At 47.4% G+C, this 19,127-nt stretch overlaps 1 protein-coding gene and 1 long non-coding RNA gene across 2 annotated transcripts in view; one reads left to right on the top strand and one right to left on the bottom strand.

Annotated features, from left to right (window-relative positions):
- The window catches only part of LOC149336756 (uncharacterized), a 34,610-nt gene extending 31,172 nt beyond the window's left edge, over positions 1-3,438 (bottom strand). The window contains exon 1 of the mRNA XM_089554228.1: positions 2,229-3,438. Coding sequence (XP_089410354.1) covers positions 2,229-3,438 — 1,210 coding nt within the window. The remainder of the gene's footprint in view (positions 1-2,228) is intronic.
- A 5,295-nt stretch (positions 3,439-8,733) lies between these two features.
- LOC149336755 (uncharacterized) lies at positions 8,734-16,766 on the top strand. The gene is made up of 3 exons (XR_016284320.1): positions 8,734-9,316; positions 11,145-11,467; positions 13,452-16,766. It is a non-coding gene; the product is annotated as an uncharacterized LOC149336755 (long non-coding RNA).
- Positions 16,767-19,127: the final 2,361 nt, after the last annotated feature.

Raw genomic sequence — 19,127 nt, 5'->3', positions numbered from 1 at the left:
CAAATTTCGCATTAGGAAGTAGCGTAATCATCGGCAGTTTTTTGGTGCCTTTATATTACAACAAATTTGTCAAATCCGGAAACCCGACGAGGCCGCCGGTCTTCAAAAGCCAGCGATTTCCCGCCCCTGGTACAAGGACAAACTCAGATGAGAAGTTGGAGTGGGTTAGTCTCTAGGTCCACCCACCCTCCCTCCCACACCGAATCCGCCCTACAGCGGCAGGTAGAGGAGCTCAGGCGCCAAAACCAAATTCTCGCACGTAAAATTCAAGAACGAAACCAAGCAGGCCGGACCGCCTCAGCCCATGCAGAAACTGAGCCAGAGGATAGCGATGACGGATCCTCAGTATCATCTCGCCTTGGATCATCTTGCCTCACTAGCGTCTCGCGGCGGGGCAACGTGGCTGCAGACGGTTAGCTCGAGGGTACGTCAACCGAGCAAACAACACTTTGCACAACGGGCACCTTTGACCCAGTTACCCCCACGTACTCAGATACACTCGATCATTACAGGAGTCAGCGGAAACGCTACCCAGCTCCGCACAAAAGGCTTACCAAAGAGGAGGCGGTAGACTGGCGCAGACTACAAACCAGTACCTACCCGCACCTGCACAAACTAACAAGATTTTCCCTGCACAATACGCAGACGAATGTCCGTGGTTTCAGGGTAAACCTACACTTGAGCATGTCACATGGACCTGCCCTAAGGCAGACTTAGAGCCAACAATAAACAACCCGAGTGTGATGCAGTGGGAGCACTTGCTGGCCAACGAGGACGAGGAAGCGTAACGATTTATTGTACGCCGAGCCACGATGGCAGCAAAGTGCGGCATCCTGGACCAAGGATCGACCACGGCGCCTAGTGACCCCATTGGTCAGAACCCCTGTCGCAAGCTAGCCTCTGACTTGACTAAAACATATAAGCTGTATGCAAAGAGAAATGCTATGACGCCACCGGGAATGCTGTGTGACGAGCGGTTGCTCAAAACTTTGGTGAATGTAATTCCCAGCCTCGACACGGTTTTTTTATAAGTAGTGACGCCGAAACGCGGACACACTTGCTAACATTCCTTGGTCACGACAGTATGCGGCAATAAAGGCTTTCGCCTTAATAAAGCTTTTCCAACCAACCATCGCTCGCCTACGCGCCGCAGCTGCGCTCGCTCCTCGCCGCTGCCTCTTTCACCTTGAGTAACACCTGCGCCACCGCTTGCATATCACGTGCTCAGAGTGGAAAATGTCAAAAATAATTCTCAGGGCACTTACGTCTCTTTAGGTGGAGGAATAATTGTTTTTTTTTTTAAGAAAGTAAATGGCGCAGTATCTGTCTCACATATCTCGGTAGACATCCATCTTAACCGCGCCGTAAGGGAAGGGAGGAAGGTAGGAGTGAAAGAAGAGAGAGAGAAAGGGGTGCCGTAGTGGAGTGGAGGTCTCCGGAATAATTTCGACCACCTGGGGATCTTTAACCTGCACTGACATCCCACAGCACACGGGGGCCTCTTGCGTTTCGCCTCCATCGAAACGCCGCCGCCGCGGTCGGGTTCGAACCCGGGTACTCCGGCTCGGTAGACGAGCGCCTTACCACTGAGCCACCACGGCGGGTGTGGAGGAATTCGAAAGCATGCGTTTTATTGCGAAAGCAATGCTACTCGCACTTTCAAGCCTTCGCGCGACCCGGCCGCAGTTACGTTTGACCTTTAGCGGAGTGAATATGGGCGACCAACTCGCTCCTTCAGATAGCCCGGCTGCAGTTACGCCGCGCCGCGCACCTGTGGCGCTACTGGTGCTGTGACGTCATACCAGCTGTAGATTATGTTTTCTTTCTCTCAGTCGCACCAACATCAAAAACAAAATATAAAAAAAGTTACCGAAGACGCTTTGAGTCGTCGCGCAGCGGTGGTGGTGGTGAAAACTGTTAATTTATGAAATAGTGTTTGGGAGCCACAGAGTGGCCCCGCTACATAGTCGGCGTCCCTAGTCCGGGACACCGCATGACGAGGCCCCGTCTCTCGCCCGTTTCACAGAGCCCATTGGGACTCAAGCGAGGAGCAGTTGAGGAGGGCAGTCCCTCGTGCCTCTCTGGAAGGGGTAGGGGAAGGAGGAGGTGGGGATTTTGAGTACATGCCCACACCATGTGGAAGATATCACGGGTTTCCCCACATTGCGGGCATCGTCCATCCATGTTAGGATCGTAATGTTTTATTATTGCAGGACAGAGTAAAGTACCTGTCTGCAGGCGCCTTAAAGTTCGCTCCTCCGTTTTACTCAGCCCCTTTGCAGGGGGCGGGAAAAGGCGGTGGTTGTCGCTATAATGCGTTATTATTTCCCTGAATCGCAGCAGCGGCTGGTTAGTCCCCGAGCCAGAAGAGCTGGGATGAGGAGCCCGGTGAATAAACGCTCGGGCAGCCGCGTCAGCGGCCTCATTACCTCGTAAGCCCTGGTGGCCAGGAGCCCAAATGATTATTTTCGGTGTTGGATCAGTAGCAGTCCGTCTTAGAATGCAAGCAGCTAAGGGGGAGATCCTTCCTGCCAAGTAATGATCACATGCTTTTCGGGAGTCCGTGATCGAATTGGCGTGGGCGGCAGCAAGCGCTATCGCTACTTCCTCGGCTCGCATTGAATTCGGGGCTCGAAAGGAGAGTCCATCAACGTTCATTTCCTGGTCAATTACAGCGGCCGTGTAAAATCCCGTGGGCGATGGCCCTGCTACGTCTACATAATATACACGGGGTCGGGAGCCGTGTTGTCTCTCAAGAGCCCGAGCCCGCGCTTGTCGTCTGTTTTCGTGCATGTCGGTGTCCATGTTACGGGGGAGCGGGGAGACCCAGAGCATATGGCGCCACAGTACTGGGATACGCTCCGCCTCCTCTGGAGTGCAGTCGTGTTGGATGTGTAAGCGGTTTAGCAGGCGGCGCCCAGGGCCCGTCTGCATGAGCCGCGTGTATTGGTTCACGAGGTGGGCCTCCCGCAGCTCCTGGTAGGAGTTTAGCACCCCCAATGCCTTGAGTTTGGCATTAGAGGTAGCCACCGGGAGATCCAGGGCTCGCTTAGTTGCCTTGCGGATAATGGCGTCTATTCGCGCCTCGTCTTGCTTAGAAGTGCGGAGATATGGGACGGCGTAGAGGATCCGGCTTGTAACGAAGGCATAGACGAGCCGAAGCGCGTCCCTGCCCCGCAGACCGCCCGGCTTGTTGGAAACGAGGTGGATCATGCGCCCTACCTGTTCGCCTACTCTCTTTATTTTGACAAAGGTGGAGTCCGGTCTCAGTCTTTGGTGAATGAAAAAGCCCAGAATACGGAGCTCCTCCACCTCTCTAATAGGACCTCCTGACAGAGAGATGTGAATTGCTGTCCTATCCTTTGGGTTCGCTCTGACATGCAGAAGCTCAGCGGCGGCCGGTAGCCACACGTGACCTGTAGACGCGGCGCACTGCATTCCTTCATTTGGCGGTGGTGGTGAAAAACTTTAATATTCAAAAAGAGTTTGAGGGTCAGAACACCCTGCTGCATGGTCGGTATCCTTCCGGGACACCGCACGACGAGGCCCTGTCTCGCGCCCGCTTTACTTGAGCCCTTTGGGACACCAGTGCGTAGCAGTTGAGGAGGGCAGTCTCCCATGCCTCTCGGGTGGGGGTGGGGGAAGGGGGAAGGTGAGGATTCTGAGTACATGCCCACACCATGTGAAAGATATCGCAGATCTCTCCACAGTGCGGGTGGTGGTGGTGAAAAACATTTATAGTGAAATAAATATTTACAGGAGGTGATTGTGGTGGGCCCTATTGGCCCTTTCCCCTAACAATACTAGGTGGAGCCCCTATTCCGGGGCCCCATTGGCAAGCAACGCCTCCCGCGTCCGGTGAACCAAGGCCTTTTGGGTCTTTAGGTCCTGACAGCCGAGCAGGGCCGCCTCCCAGTCCTCTCTGGTGGGGTTGGGGGGGATAGATGGGTTGGATTGACACGCCCAAACTATGTAGAAGGTGTCAGCCATCTCCCCACAGAACTGGCACGTGCCATCAAAGGATTCGTTGAAATGTTTAAGTACAGCCGGACACAATACAGTGTTAGTAAGAATTTTGATGAGGAGGCGCTCGTCAGCGCGATCCAGTCCCTTACAAGGGTCTTGTGTCGGCAAGCTGATGGAGACGATGGTGCGCGACAGTCTCTCCGATTTTCTCGAAACACAGCACACTTTCGCGGACACCATGTTCGGTTTTCGCCCTCACAAGTCAGCACAGGATATACTTCTGCAGCTTCACCACGACATCTTAGATCCTGTCGAATGTCCCCACAACGACAAGGTGGTCCTGGCCTTGGATCTTAAAGGCACATTCGACAACGTCAAACACGAAGTAATCCTGGACCACCTCAGTAACACCAACTGTGGCCACAAAACATTCAACTACATAAAACAATTTCTTACAGACCGTCAAGCCTACATACGCATACAAGATGCGGAACACGGGTCATACACCATCGGCTCGAGGGGAATACCTCAAGGCGCGGTCCTGTCTCCCCTCCTCTTCAATTTTGCAATGCTTCATCTTCCCTCCAAATTGTCTTCTTTGCCCGGGATACATCACGCTCTTTATGCGGATGACATTACAATCTGGGCCACGCAAGGTAACCTGGGCCACATGGAATCCTGCCTGCAAGCAGCGGCGACCCTAGTCGACGACTACGCGGCCTACTGCGGACTCCAGTGCGCCCCATCTAAATCAGAATTTGTGCACATACGTCCCTCCCCTCGGAACACAACTCCGCTTTGCATCAGTCTCCCCTCGGGACCGATCCGGGAGACCAAGGAGATCCGCGTCCTTGGTCTCTTCATACACCATCAACGCAGGGTCGACACTACCCTAGCCAAACTTCGCACAGTGGGAGACCAGGTGGGCCGCATGGTCCGCCGGGTCTCCAACAAGCGGGGCGGATTACGAAGCAAGGATGCACTGCGGCTTGCCCATGCTTTCGTGACGAGTAGAATCCTGTACTCAACCCCCTACTTGCACCTGCGCAAACATGATGATGACCAACTGGAGGTCATCCACCGGAAAGTCATCAAGCGGGCTCTCGACCTCCCGGTCACCACGTCCAACCAGCGACTTCTCGCCTTGGGCGTGGTAAACACATTCCGGGAGCTTCGAGAAGCCCACTTAGTCAACCAATACACGCGTCTTGCACAGACCACGTCCGGTCGCCGCCTCTTGGACCGGCTACACATCAAACGTGACTACCATATTGAGGAAAGGGAGAGAGTGCCAGAACCCTGGAGACGCGCCCTCCGGGTCCGACCCCTTCCCCGCAACATGTCCAGAGAAGACCATAGCCGTCGTCGCCAGGCGCGCGCGGAAGCGTTGGCGCGATACTATGGTAACCAACAACATGTGTATTACGTGGACGTTGCCGGCCCACACCACGGGGTGTGGTACCCCAGGTAGCACATGACAGAGGGCCAATATTGGAATACTGTTGGCAAAGCATGGCCCTAAGTAGGCCCAGAGTTCCCAATGAGTTTCCAATATTGGTTGTGCCACTCCTTAGCACATCCAACAATGGCCCTGGTTGTCCGTCGCTTTACCAGTATTGGCTGAGCCATCATTAGATCCTGGCTATCATGGGCCAGGTTAGCCAGGATTTTCCCACTGTTTGCCATTGCTGGCTGTGCCATCATCGAATCCTGGCTATCATTGGCCATGTTAGCCAGTGTTGTTCCACTCTTTGCCAGAATTGGCTGTGCCATTTCCGGGAGCTGGCTATATTGGCCTAGGATTGCCACCGCTTATCCAGTGTTCAAAGTATACTGGCAAACGTTGGTAAACATTGTGTCATCCATTAAAATGGGTTCAAAATTAATTTTATTGTCGAGTACCACATCGGCAGTTCATAATTTTCGAACGCGCTAAAACATGTGAGTTCAAAGATTTGGTTTTATTTATTATTATATTTTAACCGAACACTTTTGCAGTTTGTGAGCAAAGCTACCCATGATTCCGTTGGAAAAGCTGCACTCTGGTTGCGCAGTGAGCAGCAATAATACGTTTAGGAGAATTGCGATCGAAGTCCTGTTGATCAGAATTAACGTTCTGATTACACCCGAGACGCCTTCAACAAAAATTGTCAACAGGCGCCTTCAACAAAAATCAAATAAGTTTCATTTGATTAAGTTTTTGGAATAAAAAATCACTTTTTTTTATTCGCTCTAGAAATTCACTGCCGCAGTGCGCAGCTGGTGTCTGCTTCATGGAGATCGCGATACAAACGTAATAGATTAGCGCAAGTGCATTCGCTAAACCGAAAGTGTGCTCAGTTTTGGCAACGTCCAGAAACGAAGCAGTCGCCTCGTAATGTCGAATTATGCGTTGCGCTCGTGAAATATTAGGAAGGTGCTTCATAAACGCACGCGGACACGTGCTAAGCGATTCCTACGCTTCCCTACGCCGTGCCCTGTGATCGCGCCTTTCCCGTGTTTTCTGATTTGCTATTTTCTTCCTTTTCTGCGAATCGTAGTGTTGGAAATTGTTGTTTTTGACCATTTTAATCTTCTGCTGCGTAATTTGCATGGGGGCTATATAGCTTTTGCTCACGTCTTTGCATATTTACTCGCAAATTTTTTTTTCTTTCGAACATCACCTTTATTGATGAAAACCATCGAAAGTAGTTGCAAACCACAATTCAACATGCCTTTGTTTGTTTTTGCTTTTTTTGCGAAAATCTTCCACACCAACAAACAATTTGAGGATTCTTCGACGACCACTGAATAAATGGACTGACAACTGGCGTTAGACGCATGTTAACCTAGCTTGTTTGGCGCATGTACGGTACATGAAACTATGAAAGAGCGCACATTCTGATTGGATATTTTTTTTGCTTTATATTTTTTTTATTATGTGGTAACATTTTAAGCTATCTTGAACTAACAGAAGCCGCATCATACGGCCCCACAAAATACGCGAGTGTCTCAAGTCGTTTTGGCGAAATGCATCTTGAAGCTCCAAGTTTTTCACTTCAAAATTTTCAGGCTTTTTCTGCAGTACTTTGACGCTTCCGTGTTTCCCATCCACTTCTCTCTTGTAGATATTGCTTTCTGTACTGCCTGTGGCCATGTGACTCATTCTCCAAAAATTCCAAACCCTTTTCACGGTTTTGGCCTCTTTCCCTCTCTCTTTCAAGTCTTCAAGTCCAATATCTCCCCACCTGTTCTCCCGGCCGTGCCCTTTTCCAGGTAGCGGGCTAACCCCCCACCCCGCGAAGCGCTATTTTTTCTTTTTGGTTGTCACTTTCTCAAAGCTTTTTTCCCTCGCGCGCAGCTACGCGCTCGCTGTTCCTCCACCTCCCTGTCTCCACCTTTCAGCTCGAGGACTTTTCTCGGAACTACAAAACCTGTGTAAAGGAAAATACTCTCTCCCCTCCAGCCAACCCCCCCCCCCCCCCCCCCCCCCCATCGTCTCCACTGCTCGTCTTGGAACCGCGCGACTCATTCTTGACTGCACGGCGGAGCTCAACCACGTGCTCAACCAACGCGACGAAAATGCATGCACACTCGAGCTAGCACCGTTCATAGTCTGTGCACGCGAAAAGCCACACTCATATATTAGGAGAGCTCCGACGCTGTTCGTACCGCCTGCAAGATCTTATTTGTAAGTACTAAAACTCTTTTATCTTGATATACGTCTGGAAGTTAAAGTGGTTTTTGTAGTAAATGTTGCTTTGACTACATGCGCCTTTATTTTTTCGGCAGGAGAAGAGAGCGAGCCAAAAAGCACGAGGACGACTTCTGTGTACCCACTCTCATTGCGAAATGGCTTGCTTGACGTCGTGCGCAGTGGAATTGCGGCCGAATGGTGAGAATTTATTTATTCGTCTTTGGTGAGAAGAACTCACTAAAGATTCACTACTTTGGCTAACAGCGGGTTTGAACTCATATGACTTGAGATAGGATGCATTCGGGAATATGTCCTTTACCGCTTATGCACGACAGAAATCAGAACCGCTTAATTAATTTTCCACTGCTGACTAGTTGGTAAGGATATGTGTAATACTTCCGTAGTGTTTCTTTTTGCCTTCTACACTTGCAGACTCAATAGAAAATCCGCAATTTCTGGTTAAAGCTTTTCCCCAAGTTCTCTCGCAATGAAAAAGGGCATTACTCTGGACTATCAGACTAGTATTTTGTGTGGTTTTCAAGTTGCAGTTTCGAATCCAATTATAGCATGCATGCGAAGCAACTAAGGTAAAACAAAGGTGCCCTGAGTTCCTTGCGTTCAGCGTATTTCGTCAAAAATCGCAAGCCGCATTTTTAACCCCATTAAAGGGGCACCGCGATGATTTCCTCAGTACCAGTTAATATCATTAAATAGATTCATCATGCTTTCCAGAGACCAGAGCAAAAAGAATTATTGAAATCGGAGCATGCAAACGAAAGTTATTCCACTCTGAAAATTCCAAATGAAAAGCTCAGACTAAAACGCACTTCAGTCGCCCATTTCACTCACCCAGTGCCGAGACTGGGCGCTACCAGAACCGCGCCTAGCGCACACGCAGCGGAAGCGTGCATGCAGTTGTTGCTTTGTCGGGGCTGTAGACAGCCGCGCATTTTGACGGCGTCTTCCCCCCGTGTACGCGACGCTGTAGTCAGGGCAGGGGTGACTAACAAAGGAAGCTCTGGAAGACTGTGGGCAGTAGCCCCCCTCCCCCCAAGCTCGTCTCCCGTCTCCTGTCCGGCCTTTCTCGGAGGGCGTAATCAGAGGAAGGTGATCCTCGTTGCGATTGGCCAACCGAGAACAGACGTCACTGCTCTACTCTACGTCACTCTGTGGGGACTTTTGGGGAACACTGCGCTTCAACCGACAGGGAAAATCTCAACTCTTCGTGAAAATCCTTGCTCAATATCCCGAGGTATCCCAAGGTGCATTTCTTGCTCGCTTGTTTATTTTTTTGCCTTGAGCATGGAGACGGATGCGTGCGATGGCGTTGCTTCAGCGATTTGCGACAAGGCGTTCTTCAATACTAGTAATTTAAAAACACCCATCAAGGATATTCATGGGGAAGGACGCAGTTGTTGCTGCGACGCGTCTTTTCTTTTTCTCTTTCCTCTGATCTCTTCTCTATCTGTACGCGGCAGCGGTGGTGGCTCGGCTCCAGCCAGTAGGCAGGCCCATGCAATTTCCTTTTCATCCTTCTCCCAGTCACAACAATAACATGTAGTAAGGCACGGCCGTTCTTGTGCGACTTACGTCCGAAGCATTTTGTCGCCCTTCGTGACCTGCGACGGCACCACAACTTCGAGGAAGAGAATCTAGTCTTCGACTCGAATAAAGGTAAGAAACGAAGTCTATACTACTGCGTGCACGCACGCAGTGATCAAAGCAATAAAGGGCCAAACAAAGCGGGATGCAGTCGCGCGCTTAGATTACCGATTTAAAAGTTGCAGTTTATTGACTTTTAGAGCGCGCGCATTTTAAGTTTGTAAACACAAAGCGCGTTCTTTTTTTTTATTTACGGGCTTACACTCACCTGGGGAAACTTGCACGTGGTTTTGTGCACAAAAACTTAGCGATGTCATGCACGTTTTTTGTCATGCGATGTCATGCACGTCAGCGCCGTCCTTGTTGTCTCTTCTTGTCCTTGTCTCCTTGCGCTGCTATTTATTTATTTCAATGGGCTTAGTCTAGTGCAGCAGATCTGCAGAGGTAGCCTTTGCGGGCATTCGAGTGAAATGTGAAACGTAACGTACTATAACCTTTGAAAGCCATGACTTGTCATAGTCATTTTGCACTTATTTGTAATGTAAGGTGTATAGTTTGTACAAAGTTTAGGTAGTCATAGTTTTGACTCCTAATCATTCTGAAGTGTAGCATGACTCAGCACTTTACTAGTAACATAAGGTGTGCAGAGTTTGTACAAAGTTGCGTAGTCATGCCTTGCACTCATGACTCGTCATTCTGCTACATAGCATGACTGTGCACTTTAATGCTTTGGCATTCTCTCTGGTAAGCAGTCTTATGTGTGTCTGCAGAATTTTTTTTTGGTGTCCTAGCTCCTCCATAAGCAAAGTGACAAGCAGTGCACTCTCTTTCATATTTAAAGTGGCCACTGCAGGAAAAAAACTGGTCCTTGCAGCAGACTCGCTGCTACAGGCCTTGCTTATGCTTTGTTGCAGGCACCTGCAATGTCTCGACAGGACACACAACATTGCCGCGGCATGCACTGGCTTAGCAGCGCTGAAGCCATGGCAATCGCAACACGCTGAAGTGTGTAGGAAGAATGTCCAGTATTGTTCTGCCTATAGAAGTCAACAGCGCTGACCTGAATTTGTGGTCAAAGGACAGGGCCATGTAAAAGGTTGCTGTGCAGGAATGAGTTTTCGCAGGTTGTAGTAAAATTGAAATACTTCCATGTAACAGTCCGTGTAATAACAACCTGAACTTAATAATTTTCGCCAAAAATTGTTCCCCATGCGCTATAGCAGGAAAAAAACAGTAAGCGAATGACTGATAAATTTTTAACAATAAAAAAGCTGGGAAATGCAGTTCTGCACTGCAGGCAAACGGCTAAAAATTTGAAGCTAAATCTGTGTTGTCATGCGCACTTGGCAGAGGCAGAGCGCCAGTAGTAGTGCGAGAGTACTGCATATGTGCCCACTCCATAGCACATGCATTTTTCATTAGTGTATGTAAAAAGTACAAACTTTAATTTGGCCTTGCTTTTCAAAAAATGAAAGTAGTGTGATACACAAAAAATTGACAGAGAAGTTGCAAAAGCAGAATTTCATGAACATTGCCTTGTCTTGTTACTTTACTGTTGGCTTTCTAAGGATGCCTTATGCCGTTATCCATGTGCTATGATTGTGTACACGTTTTTATCAAAATGGAGCCCACCTTTGTTCACGCCTCAATTTTTAAAAATTTCTTTTTAGTCATGAGTGGTCAGGGACTTAACATCATATGTTGGCATCGTGTCATAACTATGTTACAATGCTGCTGTGAGGCTGTGGTTGCTATGTCGCCGTTGCTATGCTCTTGGCACAAACCCACATACATCGCAGGATCTTGCTCGGGGTTTACCGTTCGGAATTGTGCTTTCACACTAATAATTAACTAATACTATGTGGAGTGCTTAGTTATGTTTACAATCTTTCCGTTTCAGGATTTTGCACCTGCAAAGACGGAGAAGAAAGCAAAACTTGCTGCCATTTTATAGCTTCTACAGGAAAGAAGGAATGTGCACCAAGGGTTTTTAAACGCTACCGGCACTTCCACCGTTTCGGCTCGTACGAAGAGCTTCCTATAGAACAGCGCCAAAGGCAGGAAAAGGAGCAAGGAAGCTGCAAAATCGGCGAACACTGCTTTGCTACTCTAGCATGAAGAAAGAGGGCAAGGTATATTTAGTGTTTCAAAAGAAACACTACGGACACTTCAATGAGGCCTGCCACCAAAGGCTGTCCCAGGATGATGCCAGAGTACTTGCAGGTTAGCCACTCCTCTTGTACAAAGCATTTGTGCATGCTGTGTTGACTGTACCGGAATGTGAAAACGTTTAGAAGCTACACTCCAGCAACCTTTCATAAATGGGAGACGAAAGTGCAATAGAAATGTATTTTAGGGGAAGATATTGCTCATTAACTCGAGTGATCATTTCAATGATTTTTATTCTCCTGTGATGCATCTGTGGCACAAAAGAGGTGGGACAACACGAAAATGCCTATTGTAAAGTGGGAGAAGGCATGTCCCACAAAACGAGGGGGCGGAAGAAGTTATAGTAGGGCACAGCTTAAGAACCCAGTGGCCAATGCCCCTCAAAGGAAGCCTGCCATCCAATGGCGTCGACCGATTCTCATGATGTCATGGTTAATCCTAGGGGGTAGCATTGCAGGAGAGGGTGGCAGGTGAAAGGGGATTAGTTATGGCTTTAATTGGATTAACTGATGAAAATCAGCTGACGCCATTGACTGGGGGGTCTTCTTTAAGGGGCATCTGCCACTTCGTTCTCGAGTTGTATCTGACTGTAGTGCAATTCACTTGAGCCTACTTGGTCACATCGAAGGGTGAAAAACAATTGATCCACGGCACATTGCATGCACAGCACAGTCTGTACGAACTTCATGCCGTTTAGTTTAGAGATGCTTTGTGGAAGGGGTCCAGTCTTTCGAACTGAACATAATTAGGAATGCCATCTAGCACTGAACTACTCCAATGTCTGTTCTTTTGTTTTTCTGCTGGTTTCATTGACTATCCTAGGTCTGTCGCTCAATCGGCTGACGTTGAACTTCATCCGTTAGAAGTCGGCTTGAGCTCCATGAAACGTGTCTTGAATGACTGACAGTTGCACTCGATGCTAGCCTCTTTTTTTGGCTGCCTGTCAAAAGTGTAGGCATTTTGTTGCTGATCAAACCAACGCCACCAGTCTAATGGTTGTATAAGAGCCATGTTTTTTCTCATAAGAGAGATCATCTGCAGTGAACTTTCATTAATTAGAATTATTTGGCTGTTTTGGCACTTCATCAGTAACGCTCGCAGGAACGGCTGTGGTTTGAGTGTTCAGCTACTAAGCTGGAGTACCCGGGTTAGAACCCGGCTGCGGCAGCTGAGTTTCGATGGAGGCAAGAGGTGCCCACGTGCTGCGCAGTGTCAGTGCCCAAAGATCCCCAGGCGGTCGAAATTGTTATGGAGCCCTCCACTACAGCACCTCTTTCTCTCTTGCTTCTTTCACTCCTTCTTTCCTTCATGGCATGGTTGAGGCAGTTACTGCACCATTTCCTTTCCTCAAAAACCACTAATATAAAACACAAGCCTGCACAAGAGTTGAAATCGCAAAAGAAACGAACAAGCAGCATTTATATTTCAGTTTATGTATGACTGGCATGCCCTCCAATTGTCTCTGACTTAGCAGCAGTCATTCAGGTGTTGAAACTGAAACAGCATGAGAAAAATATTCACTTAAAAATTATTCACTTGGCATAAGTGAATTCTACATTGTGACTCGTGCACACTATTGTCTTGTGCACAAGTCCAAAGAAACGAAGATCGCGTTCAAAAATTTGGTGTCTCTACTCCTTTAAAGGTTGCTGTCAGGCGAATCGGTGCATTTTTTGAATATGCAGAATGAAATGGGACAGGATGTGAAGCACATGTCCTTATTCTTTTCTTGTCCACATTTTCAGTGCTGTTATATTCTGCATTTATAACACGCTGTATATAACTTCCCTGTTTTGCATTGCAGTATGCAAGTTTAAACTCATAAAAATAAAGTCCATCTGGCTTTGAAACAACCATTTTGTCGTGTGCTTTGCAGTGCCACAAAAGTTAAATGAAAGTAAGATGAACTGTGTGTCACCTGTGAAAAGGAACAAAGTGGAAGATGAAGGAATCTGACCAGAAGTATTTGTCACTTTATTACATGGCTGTAGGCAGATGAACCAGAGATGTTAACAGTTTTTTTCTGTACAATTTTCAGGCCGGTTAGCAGAAGGAGTGCCAGAAAAAAACCATTGTGCACAACATCCGAGCAGGTACAAGTGGATCAAGCCCACGGATGCAACTTGTGACCACTAAGGACCTCCGTAACATTGCAGATAAGTTTAGGATTGGCAAAACAGAGCAGAGAGATCCAGACGATTTTAAGAGTGTTGAATTATGGGTCGAAGAAATGAGGGCAGAAAATGAGTCGCCATTGTTGTATTACAGGAAGAAGGGTGACCCCAACAGTCAAGATGGCGACTTTGAGTTAGCATTAATGACGTTCCCACAACGAGAGCTCCTTTATGAATTGGGGGCAGCGAAACTGTGCATTGACTCCACCCATGGCATAAATAAGTACTGATTCCAACTGACAACCCTGCTCACAATTTCTCAAGATGCCTTTGGTATCCAGTGTGCCTACTTGATTTCAAAAAGGGTGAACACGGGCACTGTGTTGAGGTTTTTCGAGGCCATCAAAGAAAAAACACAATACCATGTCAGGCATTTATGTCTGATGATGCCCCTGTTTATGGCAGTGCATGGGAGCAGGTGATGGGTCCCTTGAGGAGTCGACTGCTTTGCAGCTGGCAGGTGCTACACAACTGGAGCACGCACCTGAATACAGTCACAAACAAGGACTGCAGGAGTACAACAAGGGACATGCTGCACACTCTGATGAAGTGGACAGATGAGACTGAGTCTCAACAGTTGCTCCCTGCACTTCTTGGTATCCACTCCAAAGAGCATCGGCTTAATTGCCTTTGGCTTTGTCAGATATTTTGAGAAAACATACGCAAAGAGGGCATGTCAGTGGGCCTACTGCTATCGGCAGTACATTGGATTAACAACAAATAATCACTTGGAGTCAATGCACAAGGCACTGAAGTACTCTCACTTTGGTGGCAAGGTAAATGGGTGATTGGATACATTAATCAAAGTACTCGTCAGTTTCACATCCGAAAAACTTTACAACAGGTGTCAAAGGAGGAGCAGACCACCGCAAATCTGCCCTGTTTAGGAAGCATAAAGTGGGGATTGAGCTTTCTAAGTCCAGTACTGAGAGAGTTGGAGATGGCCAGTGGCGTGTAAAGTCACAAAGTTTGGTGAACTTCAAGCACACAGTGGAAAGAACTAGCAAATCGTGCAGTGGCTGCAAGCTCCATTGTGAGCAGTGCGAGGCTTGCCACAACATGTACACATGTACGTGTTGACCATGCAACGCATGTGCACAAGTGCAAGCACATGCATGCTGTTGCTATAATGGAGCTACACTTGTGCCAGATGCACAGCAGCCAGAAAGTAGCATCTGACTGTGCTGGCGTTTGTAGGCCCTGCCAGCTGAAGATGGCAGATTTCAGGTGAGGGATTAGGATTGTGTTATGAGCTAGTTGGCGGGCTATTCTGACAAAGTGCTTTAGCATAGCAAGCTCAAGACACAGCAGCGAAGAGGAGTGCCATTTGCTAATTTTCTTGAAGCCCACATGGTCATGAGAAAGGTGCGCCATCATATCCCATATCAAGCAGCACCATTGACGGTACACTACAGGCCTCTGGCATTTCTTTTCTAGTCATTTTTTTTCCCTGAAACTTTCCTCCTAGGAATGGAGAACTCATCCCGCCACGGCGCCTCAGTGGCTCTGGCATTCTTAGACTGCTTACCCGAAGGCTGTGGGTTTGATCCGGCCATGGCGGCCACATTTCAGTGGAGGCAAAATACAAAGATGGCCATGTGCTGTGCAAAGTCAGCGTGCATTAAAGGGCCCCAGGTGGTGTAAATTAATCCATAGACCTCCATTATGGTGTCCCTCATAGCCCATGTGTCGCTCCCGAATGTTAAACCCGACAATTAAGAAATTGAGATATTTCAGGCCCCTCATTTCCTACTCAGAATCTGCTTGTGTGAGTACGCCCTCTCTGGCACTGCTCAACAGAGAACTTCTGACAATTGGCAAACATTTTTCATCTTTGGGAAATTAGTGCACTCATTTTCTTGTTCATACCTGCCTTGCATTCACTATAATTTTATTTCTTCGTCATCCCTGCTTGATTTCATTTTGTCTGCATGTGATGCACTCATAGAGGCATGCGCTCTTCAATAAAATTAGTATGAAGTGTCGCTCCATGCTGCATTCCTCTTTGTTGCGTCGTGCTGTCACAGTGCACCGCCCTTTTAGGACATCTTGAGAAAAACAGCACTTGCAGACAAAGGACCAGAACAAGAAGGGCACAAAAAAAAAAACAGCGCAGTTGTGTGTCCTTCTCGTTCTGGTCCTTTGTCTGCAAGCACTGTTTTTCTCAAGATGTACCCCAGCCAACTCGCCCAGCAACACACCTTGCCTTTTAGGACAGTTTACAATATGTGGTTCTACAGTTCTGCAATGCATGTGAGAAAAAGTATTCTTGACAAAAGGCTAAGCTGTAGCTGTCATCTTGCACACTGAAAGCTGCAGCGCAAAACTACTATTCATCTTATTTTGCAAAGAGAATACTGCTGCAACAGAAAAACAGTATTACTCATTTTTCAGAGCATTGCTGGTGCAATTTGTGACACGAACTTATATTGCCATGGTAGAAACAGCCGTGAATAGCCTTCCCTCACATGATAAAGCACTTCATAAATGAACTTGCTTGGCTCTTACACAGTGTCTCTCCACCAGCCTTCCAAGCAATGAGCCTTCTGTTGTGTGATGGGAACACTGTGGTAATTTTGTTGCCTAGAAATTCTAAAATGCCCCTATTTGTCGAGAAGGCAGCTTAGATGAAACATATAGTGCCCAGTTAATGTCATTTCCTTTTTACTCATTAATGAAGAATGCTTCAAAACCCAACTGCAACGAAATTATAATTTGGCTAGAATGCCTGTTAATGTGCTGGGTGTGTCATAAAACTAATTGCAACAAAGTTTCATACTTCTGAGAAAACTGACTCTGTTGCTACAAGTGTTTAAAAAGCTGTGTAGTAGACAACGTGGCATGTCCATATAGGCAGATACGGATACCTGAGTGCCATACGGCCTCATGTCTGGCCCATTGGGAATGAACAGATTAGGGACAGTGTAGAGTGAAAGGCTAGGGGCTAAAATGTGGCTTGGCAGTCATGGGTATGGTGCTGTGGCAGAGTTGTTAGGAATTTGTTTCAATCCTGCAGATGCTGATTTCTGTTTCCATTCCAGGTTTTTGTACACCATATTTACTTAAATAATGGATGCATTTGCATAATAAATGCTTTCCCTACATCAATCATCAAAATCTGGGGAAAGTTCAACTGACCACACCATGTTTTACACCATGTAATAAATGCACCAAACTTACCATTCTAATTTTTTCCCACAATAAACTGCATCCATGATGCAAGTAACTGCGGTATTACAGGTTACAGAATGAAGCACTGTCAGCCGTATTATGTGGCCGCAAGACTGCCTGGCGCCATGTGAAGAGGAATGCTCCCAAGGCTCATCACATCACATTTACTCCAGTATCCAGATATGGCACCCGTTTAATCCTGCACATCACATTCACCTCGGGCTGGTGATAGCCTGCCAGCTAGATTAAGAATGTCGCAAATAAAATGTCTACCTAACTGAAAACTGCGGTTGTATATGTCGGATATTTTTATTGACTTGTGGCAGTCTACCTGGACAGGTTATGGTAATGCAAGGCAGCCCATTATGCACAGCATATGAGTGCATATGCACCACAACTTCGCATCTTTTCTAAGGGTTCATGTTTTGCACTATTGGGTGTGACCCGACCCATCTCTCCACAATCCTCGCGTAATTAATAATAAAGTGCTCCTAATCCTTTTTTGACAGCCAAAATGTATTTTCCTAGGCATATTGGCAATCTGCAATTTGTATTTCTCCACAGATTTGGTACTTCTGAGAAGTTGGACGGTCATTTTTATAAATGATATATTTTTAATAAGCTAGCAGATACTATTCTTGATTTAAACATTTGCAGGCATATATACGCTGCCATTGTTTGCCTTGATAAATACCGTGTCCATTGTGTAATCATAGTACAAACACGTTAATTGATTCTAAAGGATGTTAATGGTGCTTAATTACGCCGTACAAGCCCAGCTGTGGCTTTGGAAAGCTGCCCTTCCTTGGACTCTGACATTAAATACAACTTGTACGTGGGAAAGACTAATCTTACTGTGAGTGTAACGACAAAATTAAATTCCATTAGACGCTGGTATGATCCCGGCTGCGGCAGTTGTATTCCGATGGTGACACACTACAGGCCCAGATGCTGTGCGATGTCGGAGCACGTTAAGGGCCACTGTTGGTCGAAATTACTGGATCCCTCCACTGTGGCGCCTCTCATAGCCTGAGTCGCTTTGGGACGTTAAACCCCATAAGCCAAAGTTAGCATTATGTTCCTGCCGGACCGAGCAGCCGCTGACAGGGTAAGACTGTACGAATGGGTACCATCAATCACTACGTGACACCCCCACTCCACTCACCCGATGAAATCCCATCCATCAGTGACACATCCACTCTCTCCACCCTTCGACTCAGATTTGCAACCGCTTGCCAACCGCCTCCTCCCGCCCTCTCTTCTTCCCTCTTCCCTGCAATTTCGTGAAGGTGGATTTCACTCCCTCCACTCTGTCACCTGAGGCTTCAGCCTGACGGATTATTCCAACATGGGGGGTTCTGATGCTGATGCACTAAAATGATATTTTTGAAAGGCAGCTACAGTTTGTTACATGTTAAGGAGAAGGGTACTCGCTGCACCATGCAAAATGCGAGATCATTCCCTGGTGTGCACACACTGCATCACAAGAGAAGTACATTTGGCACCTAAATTTAAATGTGCAGTATAGCGAGCAGTTAGCACCAGGTGCTGTACACAGACACGAGCACAAAATGAGCACGCTTATTACCAGGCCCTCTCTGTGCACCCTCCCTGTACATAGTGCGAAGACTGCTTTTGAAGCTAAGGTTGGTCACATTACAAAGAAATAAAGACAGCACGAACACGAGAACCGGACATGCAGCACTGACAGAAATCTCGATAGTCGGTGCTGTGTGTCTGGTTCCCGTGTCGTCCCTTTCTGTTCGGCGACCAACCTTAACTAGAACAAACAACTTGCCCGAACCCTTGCTTTTGAAGCATTGCACATTGCATGCAGTAAGTAGCACACAGTACAATGCACAGACTGAGCCATGTGTGTTATTGTATCAGCAGTAAACCACGTGCAAAAAAAAAAAAAATCGACAGCCAATAACTACAGTCGGTAAAGCGAAATTTGAGCGCAGCTCTTCACATATTTTAGTTTTGCAGTATGCTGAAGTAAACAATTCCAGAGGGCCACCTGCCCCGGCGAGAGGCAGTGATAGGTGACATTTCGCCCTGAGCACTTGGCTATCGCATACTTTGTACACAAGTTCTGTCCCGCCTCATACGAACACCAAAACACTGTCTTGAATATCTTTTTCAATGAAGGCAAATACACTGGCTTACACAAACATCGAAATTACATGCTATTACATCTTAATAAAGTGTTCAGTGTCACACTGTCACGATGCTATATATCAATTTATGCATGCCAGCACATCATCTCTGGCTGACAAAGATCTGACAAATCTTGCTTTTTGACAGTATGTGGGCACAGAGTCATTGATTGCACAGACCAAATATGACTATACCAGCAGAACGAGAAC

The sequence above is a fragment of the Amblyomma mixtum genome, chromosome 7, assembly GCF_055824585.1.
Source record: "Amblyomma mixtum isolate Tamu chromosome 7, ASM5582458v1, whole genome shotgun sequence".
Classification (NCBI taxonomy): domain Eukaryota; kingdom Metazoa; phylum Arthropoda; class Arachnida; order Ixodida; family Ixodidae; genus Amblyomma; species Amblyomma mixtum.
The sequence above is the reverse complement of the archived record's forward strand: the minus strand, read 5'-3'. Positions and strand labels throughout refer to the sequence as shown.